A 12,502-nucleotide genomic window follows, 5' to 3' on the forward strand; every position below is an offset into this window, starting at 1 on the left:
CGGCGGAGTCCGGGAAGTGAACACGGTTTTTGGTTATCTTTGGACGTGAGTAGGAGTTCAGGATCACCTCTTGATCATTGCTAGCTTCACGACCGTTCCGTTTGCTCTCTTCTCGCTCTTATTTGCGTATGTTAGCCACCATATATGCTTAGTCGCTGCTGCAACCTCACCACTTTACCCCTTCCTTAGCCATTAAGCTTTGTTAGTCTTGATACCCATGGTAATGGGATTGCTGAGTCCTCGTGGCTCACAGATTACTACAACAACAGTTGCAGGTGCAGGTTATGCGATGATCATGACGCGAGAGTGATGCTTACTTGTTTTGGAGTTCTTCTTCTGCTTCTTCTTCGATCAGGGGATAGGTTCCAGGTCGGCAGCCTGGGCTAGCAGGGTGGATATTGTTTGAGTTTCTGTTTGTGTTCATCCGTAGTCAGATTTTACTCTTATGTATTTTGATGTTGTATTCATGTGGCATTGTTTGCCTCTTGTATGTATCCCCATCTATTATGTAATGTTGATGTAATGATACCCACCTTGCAAAAACATATCAATATGCGGTTCTATCATTGGTGGGACCTTCGAGTCTCTTTAGGATAGTATCGCATATTGGGCGTGATAAGTCGGTATCAGAGCTATATCTCTTTACATATTTGTAACTCCAACTCTTGCCATTTTCGGCTATGTGTTATGATATTCCCTCTGTGGTTGGTTTTTTGTCTTTTGTTTTGCACTTTGTTCATGTCATGCATTTCATATCATGTCATCATGTGCATCTCATTTGCATACGTGTTCGTCTCATGCATCCGAGCATTTTCCCCATTGTCCGTTTTGTAATCCGGCACTCCCACTTGCACCGGCGCACCCCCTCTTGTCTCTTTTCGTGAGCGGGTGTTAAACATTCTCGGAATGGACCGAGGCTTGCCAAGTGGCCTTGGTACACCACCGATAGACCACCTGTCAAGTTTCGTTCCATTTGGAGGTCGTTTAATGCTCCAACGGTTAACCGGGTAACCGCAAAGGCCTCTTGTGTGTTGCAGCCCAACACCCCTTCAAAACAGCCCAATAACCCATCTAAGTCACTTCCATGCTCTCGGTCAGTTTTTCCAATGTAAATTGTGGTGGGTTGCTATGACTAGGCAACACATCATCAGTTTTGCCTATGTGTCATGTCCATGTGTTAATTTTTACCCTAGGTTGTGAAGCAACCTATATTTCCGTCATTCCCAAAATTACCAAAAAAATCTCATAAATTCTTTGGGTCATATCTTTGTCAAATATGTAAAAAACACCTTCCTTGCCTAGTTCGAAAATAATTCAATAATATTCGTTTTCCTATTCTGTTCAGAACAACAGTTTGTGAAGGAAGTGCTATTTATATATTCTTGATTGCCCTGAATATTTTTGGGCACTATTTCCTATCCAAATCATTACCTCAGGACAAAATTCAGCTTCATTTTCCCAGTAAATCTTCCTCGGCAAATTTCCAAAGTTTTTGTCCACCTAGAACCTTTGTGAAAGAACTACTAGCTATGCATATCCTAATGAGTTGAATTTTTGTCACATATTCTATATGCCTATGTAACTTACCTACACCAAATATGAGCTCAGTTCATTTAGCAAATTTCTCTCACAAAATTTCCGAAGTTTCTGTCCAGAGAAGAGCATTGTGAAGGAAGTGCTACTTATATAGTCTTGATTGCCCCCAAAAATTTTGGGCACTATCTCCTATCCAAATCATTGCCTCGTGACAAAATTCAGCTCCATTTGCCCAGTAAATCTTCGTCGGCAAATTTTCAAAGTTTTTGTCCACCTAGAACCTTTGTGAAAGAAGTACTAGCTATGCATATCCTAATGAGTTGAATTTTTGCCACATATTCTATATGCCTATGTGACTTACCAACACCAATTTGAGCTCATTTCATTTAGCCAATTTCTATCACAAATTTTCCGAAGTTTCTGTCCAGAGAAGAGCATTGTGAAGGAAGTACCACTTTGACATGTCCAAATAGTATCCATTTTCTACAGTGATTTCCTATGCCCAAATTAGCATCGTCCACCAAATTTCAGATCAATTCATTCATTATTTTGAGCCCAGCTTCAACATTCATTTTTATGTCCAGTATGATACTTTGCAAAGCAAGTACCACCTAGGGTCCTCCTTTTGAGCTGAAAATTTGTGAAGGTAGTCTTCTTAGTAACTGATCATCCTCGGCCAAAACTCACGCCCATTAGCCATGTGCATTTTCCATACCGCTAATCAAACACTTGGCTGCTAATTCATGTTTGAGCATAGTTCGGTCTCCTCGTGAGAATATTATGTTGTAATTTTCTTCCTAGCACCTACCTGGGGAGTACCCAACCAACTAGACATGCCTAGGCCACTCAGAACGCATGACAACACCACGGTCACACGGTGACCATGTGGCGGGCATGCGAGTTTACGCGCTCTGGAGTTGGGGCCCTCGTCCACCATCCAAACCTCGATGTATCGCCATCCAACCATGTATTTCTGATTAAATAGATACTCATATACCTAAAAATGATTTTTGTAAAAAATAAAAAGCAAACTATAAGGCAGCTACAGTTCAAATTTGACCCGCTTCGTACTGAATCAACGGAAATTTGTCTTTTTCACAAGAGGTGGATTAAAACATTTGACACCAAACCATTTTGTCAATTGTGCATTAAATAGTGCCTAATATTTTAGAAAAAATTTGCTACCTTGTGGAAGGCATCGTCCTTGCAGCTCTTGCCCCTTCGCTCGGACTGCTCGAGGGGAAGCTCTAGATTTGAGTCAACCGGATCAAATGATGACGATCATATGTGTCGTTCTCCCTCCTGAGGGCATCGTTTTGGAGCAGGGCTGGCTGGGAGGGCAAGGAAGTGGCATGACATCTACCGCGTCGATGACGACGGGTCTTGGCGGCACGGAGCAACAATGTCTCGGCTTTGGATGCGTGATGATGGACGTGCGCATATCGGTTGTGCTGTCTGGCGTCGTGGTGTGTCGACACCAGGCCTGACAAGGTGTTTGCGTTGATCTATCCTGAAGATGGGTTCGCAGAAGTCGGCGACAACGGTTTGTGCTTCCGGCTCGCTATTGGGCGGCCTGCTTGTGGGCTCCGGATTTATATGTTGCGCGTAGGTGTGTGAGGTCGGAGCATGTGGCTCCGGTTAGTCCACCCCCTTCATAAGGCTTGTAGGTGTAGCGAGTTATCGCCTAGACGGTGGCTTCCGGTCGATCGATGTATCTCTTTGTAAGGCATTGGTGGTTTTCTTTATTATAATAAAAAAATGCATGTGTGCATCATTTTGATGCAGAGGCTGGAGGTTCATTCTCTATTTCGAATTGGAACCGAAACCAGCCACAAAACCAACAAAACTATGCCCATGCAAACGTGACAGCGGAACATGCCGAACAGTAGCACACGCAGGAGGACGCACCATGTTCAGAAAAACAAGAAAACAAGCAAACGAGTATGAACAAAATGCGAAGAAAAGCGGTACATCGGAACGACGGAGAAAACCTCACAGGACGAACAAGAATAACAGAAAGTGAAACCGGGCGAGGGAAAGCCCAACGAGAACCAGGTATGCAAAAATAATAAAAGAACGACAACCAGATAATACACACTCATGTAAAGTGCGAAGACAGATACACGTGCCGCACGTCGGGATGCGTCAACGGATAAACCGTGTATACGGCCATGCAAACGAACACACACCCACACAAGAAGCACAAAAACCCATGACGCTCGAAAACGAGCAGCTTGCACGACACGACACTAACAAGACAACGTTGCACGAAAACGGGATGACGACATAGCCGATGGATCACCTCGCTAGATCATCCGCCAACCCACACCCGACCCGAACCGGTGCTCGCGGATCCAGAGCCGACCCGACAAGAGATTCAAAGTAGGCCTGTGCGGATCCGACAGAGCACCCCAAAAGGACACGTGTCGGCTTTACAAAAATCGGCGGAGGCAAAAAAAAGAGAAAAAAGCAGATCCCACAACTATTAGTATATAGAGCTATTGAATATAAAAATCTTAACTGTAAGAAGAAAACGATGCGGGCACAGTGTCTTCTCTATTTTCATCGCCGAGAAACAACTCTCCACATATACATTGGCGATGGAAGAAAACTGATACTACCTGGGAAACTAACAATAGGTAATTAGTATCTTAAAAAATACAAATGAATATAGGAGATAAATTACAATACATATCCAATTTATCATCTTACTTGACAATTGACATTTTGATATGGTGGGGACGAACGAATAATTGGCTATAGTGGCTCATACGGATGTCAACTGCAGAAATGATTGACTCCCTCCAATCCGTTTTAAATGTCGATGGAAATGAATAACTCATATTATAGTCGGAGTGGAGTAGAATTTTCCGGCGAGCGGAGTAGTAGAGCAGACGCGTACAAGCCCAGCAGGCATATAGTTGGAGTGCTCGAGCGGTTCACGCATATAGTTGAGTAGTTCACACTTGTATAAACCAAGTGGCCTCTTCTGACACAGTTTAGCAGCCCAACTTGCGCCCACATGGAGGTTCTCCCACCCACTTAAACATCTCCTATTTAAGCGAGACCGACCAGACTAGCAAGAAGACCACATGAAAGAGAAGCTGCTGTAGTAGCGAAAATGGCGAACCCGGCTTCTCCTCGTCCCCCCATCCGGTCGGCGAACCTCGGAAACTGGCTCGTCACCGAGGGCTGGATTCTGCCCTCCCTCTTCGACGGCCTCCCCAACAAAGATCTCCTGGTAATGAATTCGATCACCTAGCTGTTTCGCTCGTTTGTGTGGAATGCCATCTTCATTATCTTGATTTATTCCCGTCCATCGATGGAGCAGGATGGCACGCAGCTGCAGTTCAAGTCCGTGACGCAGAACGCGTTCGTGGCTGCCGAGAATGGCGGCGGGGCGGCGCTGGTCGCCAACCGTCCCTCGGCCTCAGGCTGGGAGACCTTCAAGCTCTATCGGATCAACCAGAACACCTTCAACTTCAAGGTTTTTAGCAACCAGTTCGTCACCGTCGCCGGCGTTAATGTCGTGGCCGCGGCCTCCACACCAGTTCAGTCGTTCCAGCTGGTGCGCAACGATGCTGACCAGAATAGGATGAGGATCAGAGCACCCAATGGGTCCCTCTTACAGGTAAATTAACTTAATACTCACTGTTTTAAATAGCCCGCTATAGCTCCGCTGTAGCACGCTATAGCGTTTACAAAAGGTCTTGCGCTAAGAGACTTTGGTCCAAACAAATGAACAAACATTTTAAATAGCGCGCTATAGCTCCGCTATAGCACGCTATAGCATTTGAAAGAGGTCCGCCACTAAGATGCTTAGCGCGCTATTTAAAACTATGTTAATACTCCACCCAGTAGTACTAGTTGACCTCTTCATTCATTGCACCATGGATAAGTGGCAAAGTTGTCTACTCTTTCATTGACAATGACTGTTAACTGCAAGTTGCATTGAAGGTTATCTTTCATGAAAAAAAAACCTTCCAAGAGTCATCAATGTTACATATATTCACTGCTGGCACGATAGGCAAACAAAGATGGTTCGGTGACGGCCGACTTCCGCGAGAGGGCGACGACATGGGGCGATGACGACCCCTCCGTGTTTGTGGTGACCATCGTCAAGGAGCTGCCCTCCCTCTTCGACAACATCCCCAACAAAGACCTCCTGGTAAGAATATAATTCACCAAGATGTTTCCTTCGTCTGGTTGTCATGTCATGTTCATCAACTCTTGCTTAATTGATGTTGGTCTGGATCAATGGAGCAGGATGGCACACAACTGCAGTTCAGGTCCGTGACGCAGAACGCGTTCGTGGCCGCCGAGAATGGCGGTGGGGCGACACTTGTTGCCAACCGGGCCTCGGCCTCCAGCTGGGAGACCTTCAAGCTCTGGAGGATCGACAAGAACACGTTCAACTTCAAGGTGTTCAGCAACCAGTTCGTGACCGTTGCCGGCGTTAATGTGGTGGTCACAGCCTCCACAGCGGGTCAGTCGGAGACGTTCCAGCTTGTGCGCAACGACGCTGACAAGGATAAAATGAGGATCAGAGCACCCAATGGGTCGTTCTTGCAGGTAACTTAACTTAATACTCCACTTAGTACTAGTAGTTGACCTCTTCATTGATGGCAAGACGGATCAATGTCGAAGTTACCTACTCCCTCATTAACAATGACAATTATAACCACAAGTTGCATAGAAGGTTATCTTTCATGAAAGAAAAACCCTACTAAGATTCATCAAAATTACATATCCTCCATTGCTGGCGCGGCAGGCAAACAAAGATGGTACGGTGACGGCGGACTTTGGCGAGAGCACGACATGGGGCGATGACGACTCCTCCGTGTTTGTGGTGACCATCATCACCGATGGCTGGATTCTGCGGTCCCTCTTCGGCGGCATCCCAAACAACAACCTCATGGTAATGATTAACCCTACTTGCTTCCCTTGTCTGCTGCGTGCAACGCCACACAAATTTCCTCTTGCCTAATTTATGCGGGTCGATCGATGGAGCAGGATGACACGCAGCTGCAACTCAAGTCCGTGACGCAAAACGCGTTCGTCGCCGCCGAGGATGGCGGCGGGGCGGCGCTATTTGCCAATCGCTCCTCGGCCTCCGGCTGGGAGACCTTTAAGCTCCATCCGATCGACCAAAACAACTTCAACCTCAAGGTGTTTAGCAACCAGTTCGTGACCCTCGCCGGCGTTAATGTCGTGGCCACGGCCTCCACGCCGGGTCAATCGGAGACGTTCCAGCTGGTGCGCAACAACATCGACAAGAATAGGATGAGGATCAGAGCACCCAATGGGTTCGTCTTGCAGGTAAATTAACTTAATACTCCACTCAGAAGTACTAGGTGACCTCTTCATTCATTGCACGACCGAACTGTGGCAAAGTTTCCTACTCTTTCAATGACTATGACAATTACAACCGCAAGCTGCATTGAAGGTTATCTTCCATGAGAAAAACCTACTAAGAGTCATCAATGTTACACATCTTCATTGCTGACACGACAGGCAAACAAAGATGGCTCGATGACGGCTGACTTCAGCGAGAGCACGACGACATGGGGTGACGACGATCCCTCCGTGTTTGTGGTGACCATCGTCAAGGATCTACCCTCCCTCTTCGACGACATCCCCAACAAAGACCTCCTGGTAAGAAAAGAATTCACAAAGATGTTTCCTTCGTCTGGTTGTCATTTCAGGTTCGTCAACTCTTGCTTGATTTATGTCGGTCTGGATCGATGAAGCAGGATGGCACGCAGCTGCAACTCAGGTCCGTGACGCAGAACGCGTTCGTGGCCGCCGAGAATGGCGGCGGGGCGGCACTGGTCGCCAACCGGGCCTCAGCCTCCGGCTGGGAGACCTTCAAGCTCTGGCGGATCGACCAGAACACCTTCAACCTCAAAGTGTTCAGCAACCAGTCTGTGACCATCGTCGGCGTTAATGTGGTGGCCACGGCCTCCATGCCGGGTCCATCGGAGACGTTTAAGCTGGTGCGAAACAAGAATATGATGAGGATCAAAGCACCTAATGGGTCCTTCGTGCAGGTATCTTAACTTAATTCTCCACTCAGTAGTAGTAGTTGTCCTCATTCTGAGGACATACTAATAATGGCACGAGGGAGCCATGCAGTAGCTAGCAAGCTAAGTGAGTATCTTTTATTCATTGGCTATGACTATTCCAACCGCAAGTTGCATACAAAGTTACTTATCTTTTCACGATGTAAGGCCATCTCTAGATGATCACTTATAATCATTTAGTGGAGTAAAAATTTCGTTTTACTAATTTAAACTCCACCTAGCTTATTCCTCAAAACGTTTAGGTTTGTTAAATTGTTTCTCCAACACCTCCCCCGCTCTTAAATATACTCAGCCACTGTAGAGATGGAGGAAAAATTCAGGGGCTCCGTTCACGTGAACTCCCGTCATGTCGACCTGGCAAGTCGGCGACCTCGGGCGACCTCGCCGTGCACCATGACTTCGCCGGTGACTTCTCCTCTCCAATACTCGCCGCCATCCCCTCTCAAATCCCCATGCCCTGCTCGACTACTACTCTTGCTAGTAGACCCCCGTTCCGCTCTGACCGCGTGTGGAGTTCCACGCCACTACCCCTTCTTGGTGCTAAGCCCGCTATGTAGGGCCTCGTTGGCCGATGGCGTCCTGTCCATCGTAAGGGCGCCATGAGCAGCAACAGGATTCTTGTAGGAGCACCACGATATCTGGGTTCATGGTGTACTGGTATAGTAGTGGAGGAGGAGGTGCTCGGGCGGTCAGGCTTGTGCACAACCATGAACGCCCGCTTCCACCGCGTACTATGAGGTCGAGCAGCACGACGAGCTGCAATGGTGCGCAGAAATCCTCGTGTGGATCCTCCTCTCCTCAGGATGCTCCCGCCGGCAACTCCAACAGCATGCAGTCGCCGAGCTCGGCAGGATCTCTTGGCCTCATTTAGCTACGATTTAGCCCGCTATAGCCCCATTTTGAGGGTTGCCTCTATTTGCTATTATCCACTATTTAAAAGATTGACGAGATCTCTATTTCAATTATGCCTCGTCTTGTCTCAGAACATTGTGCAGATGCAATTAAATTGCCACTCACATGTCATAGAAGTGTTTGATGAAATGCGTAAGTTGAATAAATTGTTTGATCCGCAAAATATACGTGACCGGTTGGAAACCACATTTTTTTTGAAAAGCAAATATACTCCTCTAAAGTATAAGGACGCATATAAGGTGGCTAAATTTTGAGAGATCGGCTAGACATAACCTAACTAGTACGAGTCATCAATCTGTTCCATTGCTGGCAGCACAGGCAAACAAGGATGGTTCATTGACGGCCAACTTCGGCGAGAGCACGACATGGGGTGACGATGACCCCTCTCTGTTTGCGGTGACCATCGTCAAGGGGCTGCCCTCCCTCTTCGATGGCATCCCCAACAAAGACCTCCTGGTAAGTAATTCACCTAGTTGTTTCCTTTGTCTGGTTGTAATGTCATGTTTATCCCATCTTGCTTAATTTCTTCCGGGTTGGATCGATGGATCAGGATAGCACGTGTGTGCAGTTCAAGTCCATGGCACAGACTGGGTTTCTGGCTGCCGAGAATGGGGGCGGCGGGGCACTTGTCGCCAATCGGCCCTCGGCCTCCGACTGGGAGACCTTCAAGCTCTGGCGTATCGACGAGAACACCTTCAACTTTAAGGTGTTCAACAACCAATTCGTGACCGTGGCCGGCGTTAATGTGGTGGCCACGGCCTCCATGCCGGGGCAGTCGGAGACGTTCCAGCTGGTGCGCAATGACGCTGACAACAATAAGATGAGGATCAGAGCACCCAATGGGTCCTTCTTACAGGTAAGTTAACTTAATACTCCACTCATTAGTAGTAGTTGATTGCACGACAGATCAGTGGCAAAGTTACCTACTCTTTCATTGACAATGACTATTACAACCACGAGTTGCATCGAAGGTTATCTTTCATGAAAGAAAAAACACCCTACTTAGATTCATCAAATTTACATATCTTCCATTTCTGGCACGGTAGGCAAACAAAGATGGTTCAGTGACGGCCGACTTCGTCAAGAGCACGAAATGGGGCGACGAAGACCCCTCCGTGTTTGCGGTGACCATCGTCGGGCAGGCGCTGCAAGGGGAGTACCAGATCTGCAATGGCTATGGCAAAGATACGGCTACACAGGTCATGAATGTACGTATGCTGAAAGACCTCTTTTATTTTCTCCATAATTTTCCTAGATACAGCGTATAGCTATATATTAGTGGCAGAAAGTTCAAGTGATCTTGATGTAGAATTTTCTTAAACTCACATGATAAGTATCAATCATTCTTGTACTTCAAGTTCGTTGATTCCATATATGGTTGACAGGACCACCGGAGCACATATATCGTGGAACGCGACTTTGCTTTCATGGCGGCAAACGGCCTTAATGCCGTGAGGATCCCAGTCGGGTGGTGGATTGCCAGCGACCCCAACCCTCCAGCACCATTTGTCGGAGGCTCTCTGCAAGCCTTGGACAACGCGTTCACATGGGCAGAGTACGTAAATAGATACATATGTAGTCTTCAAAAAACTTGAATGTTTTTATTGGACTTCTTTTTGGGAAATTACATGTTTTTGTTGAAAATGTATGAGCAGGAGGCACAATATTGGCGTGATCATAGACTTACATGCAGCACCTGGGGCGCAGAACCCCTGGGAGCACGGCGGTAGTAGGGATGGCTCGCAGACCTGGGGAGACTCCAACATTGCGGAAACAGTGCAAGTCATTGATTTCCTCGCAGCAAGGTCTCTGTATAACAATCTGTTATTTTTATTTCACTTATGAAAATATGTTTTTTATGTTTTCAGATCATGCAAAGTAGCCGGGTAATTCAATCTCCTTGCTAACCTTCTTAGCATTTGATGTACATACAGGTATGCCAGGAGATCAGGCCTCCTGGCGGTGGAGTTGATGAATGAGCCGTTCGCAGATGGTGTGTCCCTAGCTAGCCTGAAAAGATACTACCAACAGGGCTACAACGTTGTTAGGAAGCACTCGCCTACGGCCTATGTGATCATGTGCAACCGAATTGCAGGGGATTCGAAAGAGCTCGTCGATTTTGCCTCACCGTTCAGCAGAACCGTCCTTGACGGGCACCCCTACCTGGTCTTCGAACCCAAGTTGGACAAATCCAATGTGCAGCAGAACATCGATTTCGTCAACAAAGAGATTGCCGGTGATCTCAGCAGCATGACAAGGCCAGATGGCCCTCTCACTTTTGTTGGTAAGTCTGTGATAGTTAGATCATCCTTTGATCATGCACGGTTCCAGCATGAACTTTAGTGTTTCACGTGAAAAGTAGGTCCAGAATAACTGATGCATGTCTTGTTTTGTACAGGTGAATGGGTGGCTGAGTGGAAGGTAAAGGGTGCTTCGAAGGAAGACTTCCAACGGTGTGCAAATGCTCAGATGGCTGTGTATCGGAAAGCCACATTTGGATGGGCTTACTGGTCGTACAAGCATGTTAGCAACCACTGGAGTATGGAGTGGATGATCAACAACGGATACATCTCCCTAAAAAATGCTTGAGGCAACGAAATTTGCAACTATGAACGGAAGAGCTGCCAACTATTGGAGAAAAAAAATGTATGAGAGGGAACTGATGAGCACTTGGCACCTCAAGATATTATTAATGTAATATGATTATCTTGTTTAATGATTTAAGTAGTACTCCCTCCGTCCGGAAATACTTGTCATCAAAATGACTAAATGGGGATGTATCTAGATGTATTTTAGCGTTCTAGATGCATCCCTTTTTGTCAATTTTGATGACAAGTATTTTCCGACGGAGGGAGTATTTGTGACTTTATTCACCACATGAGCCAATAATTTGTTTCACGCCAATAATCTATCCTGTGCTTGTGTACTTGACTATCAATTCTATTATACTTGTTACACATCTATTTCTTTCTTATACTTTGCTCTATGGGCATATCTAGTCGATCCCTCAAAATTTGGAGGAGCTTAACATCAATTGCACTCCTTATACTTTAGAGGAGTATATTTTTTCATTGAAATTTCATTCAAACAAGTTCCTAAACAACTACAAACTTGATTCAAACTAGATCATACTACCTAAAACTAGTTCAAACTAGACCTAATACTTTAAAGTACAACCTATTCAACTACTCCTCCATTGCTAAATATAAGATGTTTTAGCATTTCTCTATTTTCTGAGATTCATATGCATCTAGACGTATTTTAGTGTATAGATTCACTAATTTCACTCTGTATGTAGTCAATAGTGAAAAAGCTAAAAACGTCTTATTTTTTGGAATGGAGGGAGTACTCACTATCGGTGCACTAGGCCGCTCGCCCCTTACAATCAACTCCAGCGTAGAAATCGGAGTCCTCGTTGTGGTTGCCGTCGGTGAGGTCGATGAAGGGCGGCCCGGTAGACGGCTCCAGACCGGAGGGCCCATCACCACCGGACGGCCCCACACCAAATCTCCCATAGCGTCACTCCTCCTTGATGTGCGGCTCCCACGTCTCATCCTTCACGTGCAGCAGTGCTCCTCTACGCGCCGCCTGGTACGCCTATAACGCGACGCCCTCGTCCTCGACTCAATCCGGGAACTTCTGACGGAGCGACTACATGTAGTCCTATTCGGCGCGCTCCCTCTCAAGATGCAAACGTGCCTCGTGGTCCTCCCGAATTTGGCGTGTGGTGGCCACCTGGGGACCGACGGCCCCAAATCCGGCGCGTCGGGCAGCCATCATGGAAGTTGAGGTGTGCATCTGCGCCGTGGAAGCGCCTCGACTCGCGGTCATAGGCGTAGGCCGCCTGCTTCGCCGTCTGATAAGAGTCGAGATACGTCTATACTTCCTCCAAATCTTCTCGTGGGTGTGCCGGTCGGTTATCTCGGTGACCCAGGTTCCGCACCACCGTTGGCACATGCCGACACACTTCC

The 12,502-nt window shown here is 46.9% G+C and overlaps 1 protein-coding gene across 2 annotated transcripts; it reads left to right on the forward strand.

The window, feature by feature from the left end:
- The first annotated feature begins 4,639 nt into the window (after positions 1–4,639).
- Positions 4,640–11,435, forward strand: LOC123103165 (uncharacterized). 2 transcript variants are annotated; one of them, XM_044524665.1, is made up of 15 exons: positions 4,640–4,777; positions 4,868–5,167; positions 5,564–5,704; positions 5,803–6,108; positions 6,308–6,454; positions 6,550–6,855; positions 7,051–7,191; positions 7,287–7,586; positions 8,850–8,987; positions 9,082–9,387; positions 9,578–9,739; positions 9,917–10,086; positions 10,187–10,336; positions 10,466–10,815; positions 10,930–11,435. In XM_044524665.1, the coding sequence occupies exons 1-15, from the start codon at positions 4,658–4,660 to the stop codon at positions 11,118–11,120; spliced, it is 3,228 nt and encodes a 1,075-aa protein (XP_044380600.1). In that variant the 5' UTR covers positions 4,640–4,657; the 3' UTR covers positions 11,121–11,435. The 2 variants fall into 2 exon arrangements, with proteins under 2 accessions (XP_044380600.1, XP_044380607.1); XM_044524672.1 differs by having other exon boundaries at positions 7,290–7,586.
- Positions 11,436–12,502: the final 1,067 nt, after the last annotated feature.

The sequence above is a fragment of the Triticum aestivum genome, chromosome 1B (assembly GCF_018294505.1).
Source record: "Triticum aestivum cultivar Chinese Spring chromosome 1B, IWGSC CS RefSeq v2.1, whole genome shotgun sequence".
NCBI lineage: Eukaryota > Viridiplantae > Streptophyta > Magnoliopsida > Poales > Poaceae > Triticum > Triticum aestivum.

Coding starts and splice junctions, on each gene's coding strand:
- LOC123103165 (XM_044524665.1), top strand. CDS start 4,658: ATGGCGAACCCGGCTTCTCCTCGTCCCCCCATCCGGTCGGCGAACCTC. Junction 4,778..4,867: donor TCCCCAACAAAGATCTCCTG/GTAATGAATTCG, acceptor TCGATGGAGCAG/GATGGCACGCAGCTGCAGTT. Junction 7,587..8,849: donor CTAATGGGTCCTTCGTGCAG/GTATCTTAACTT, acceptor CTGGCAGCACAG/GCAAACAAGGATGGTTCATT.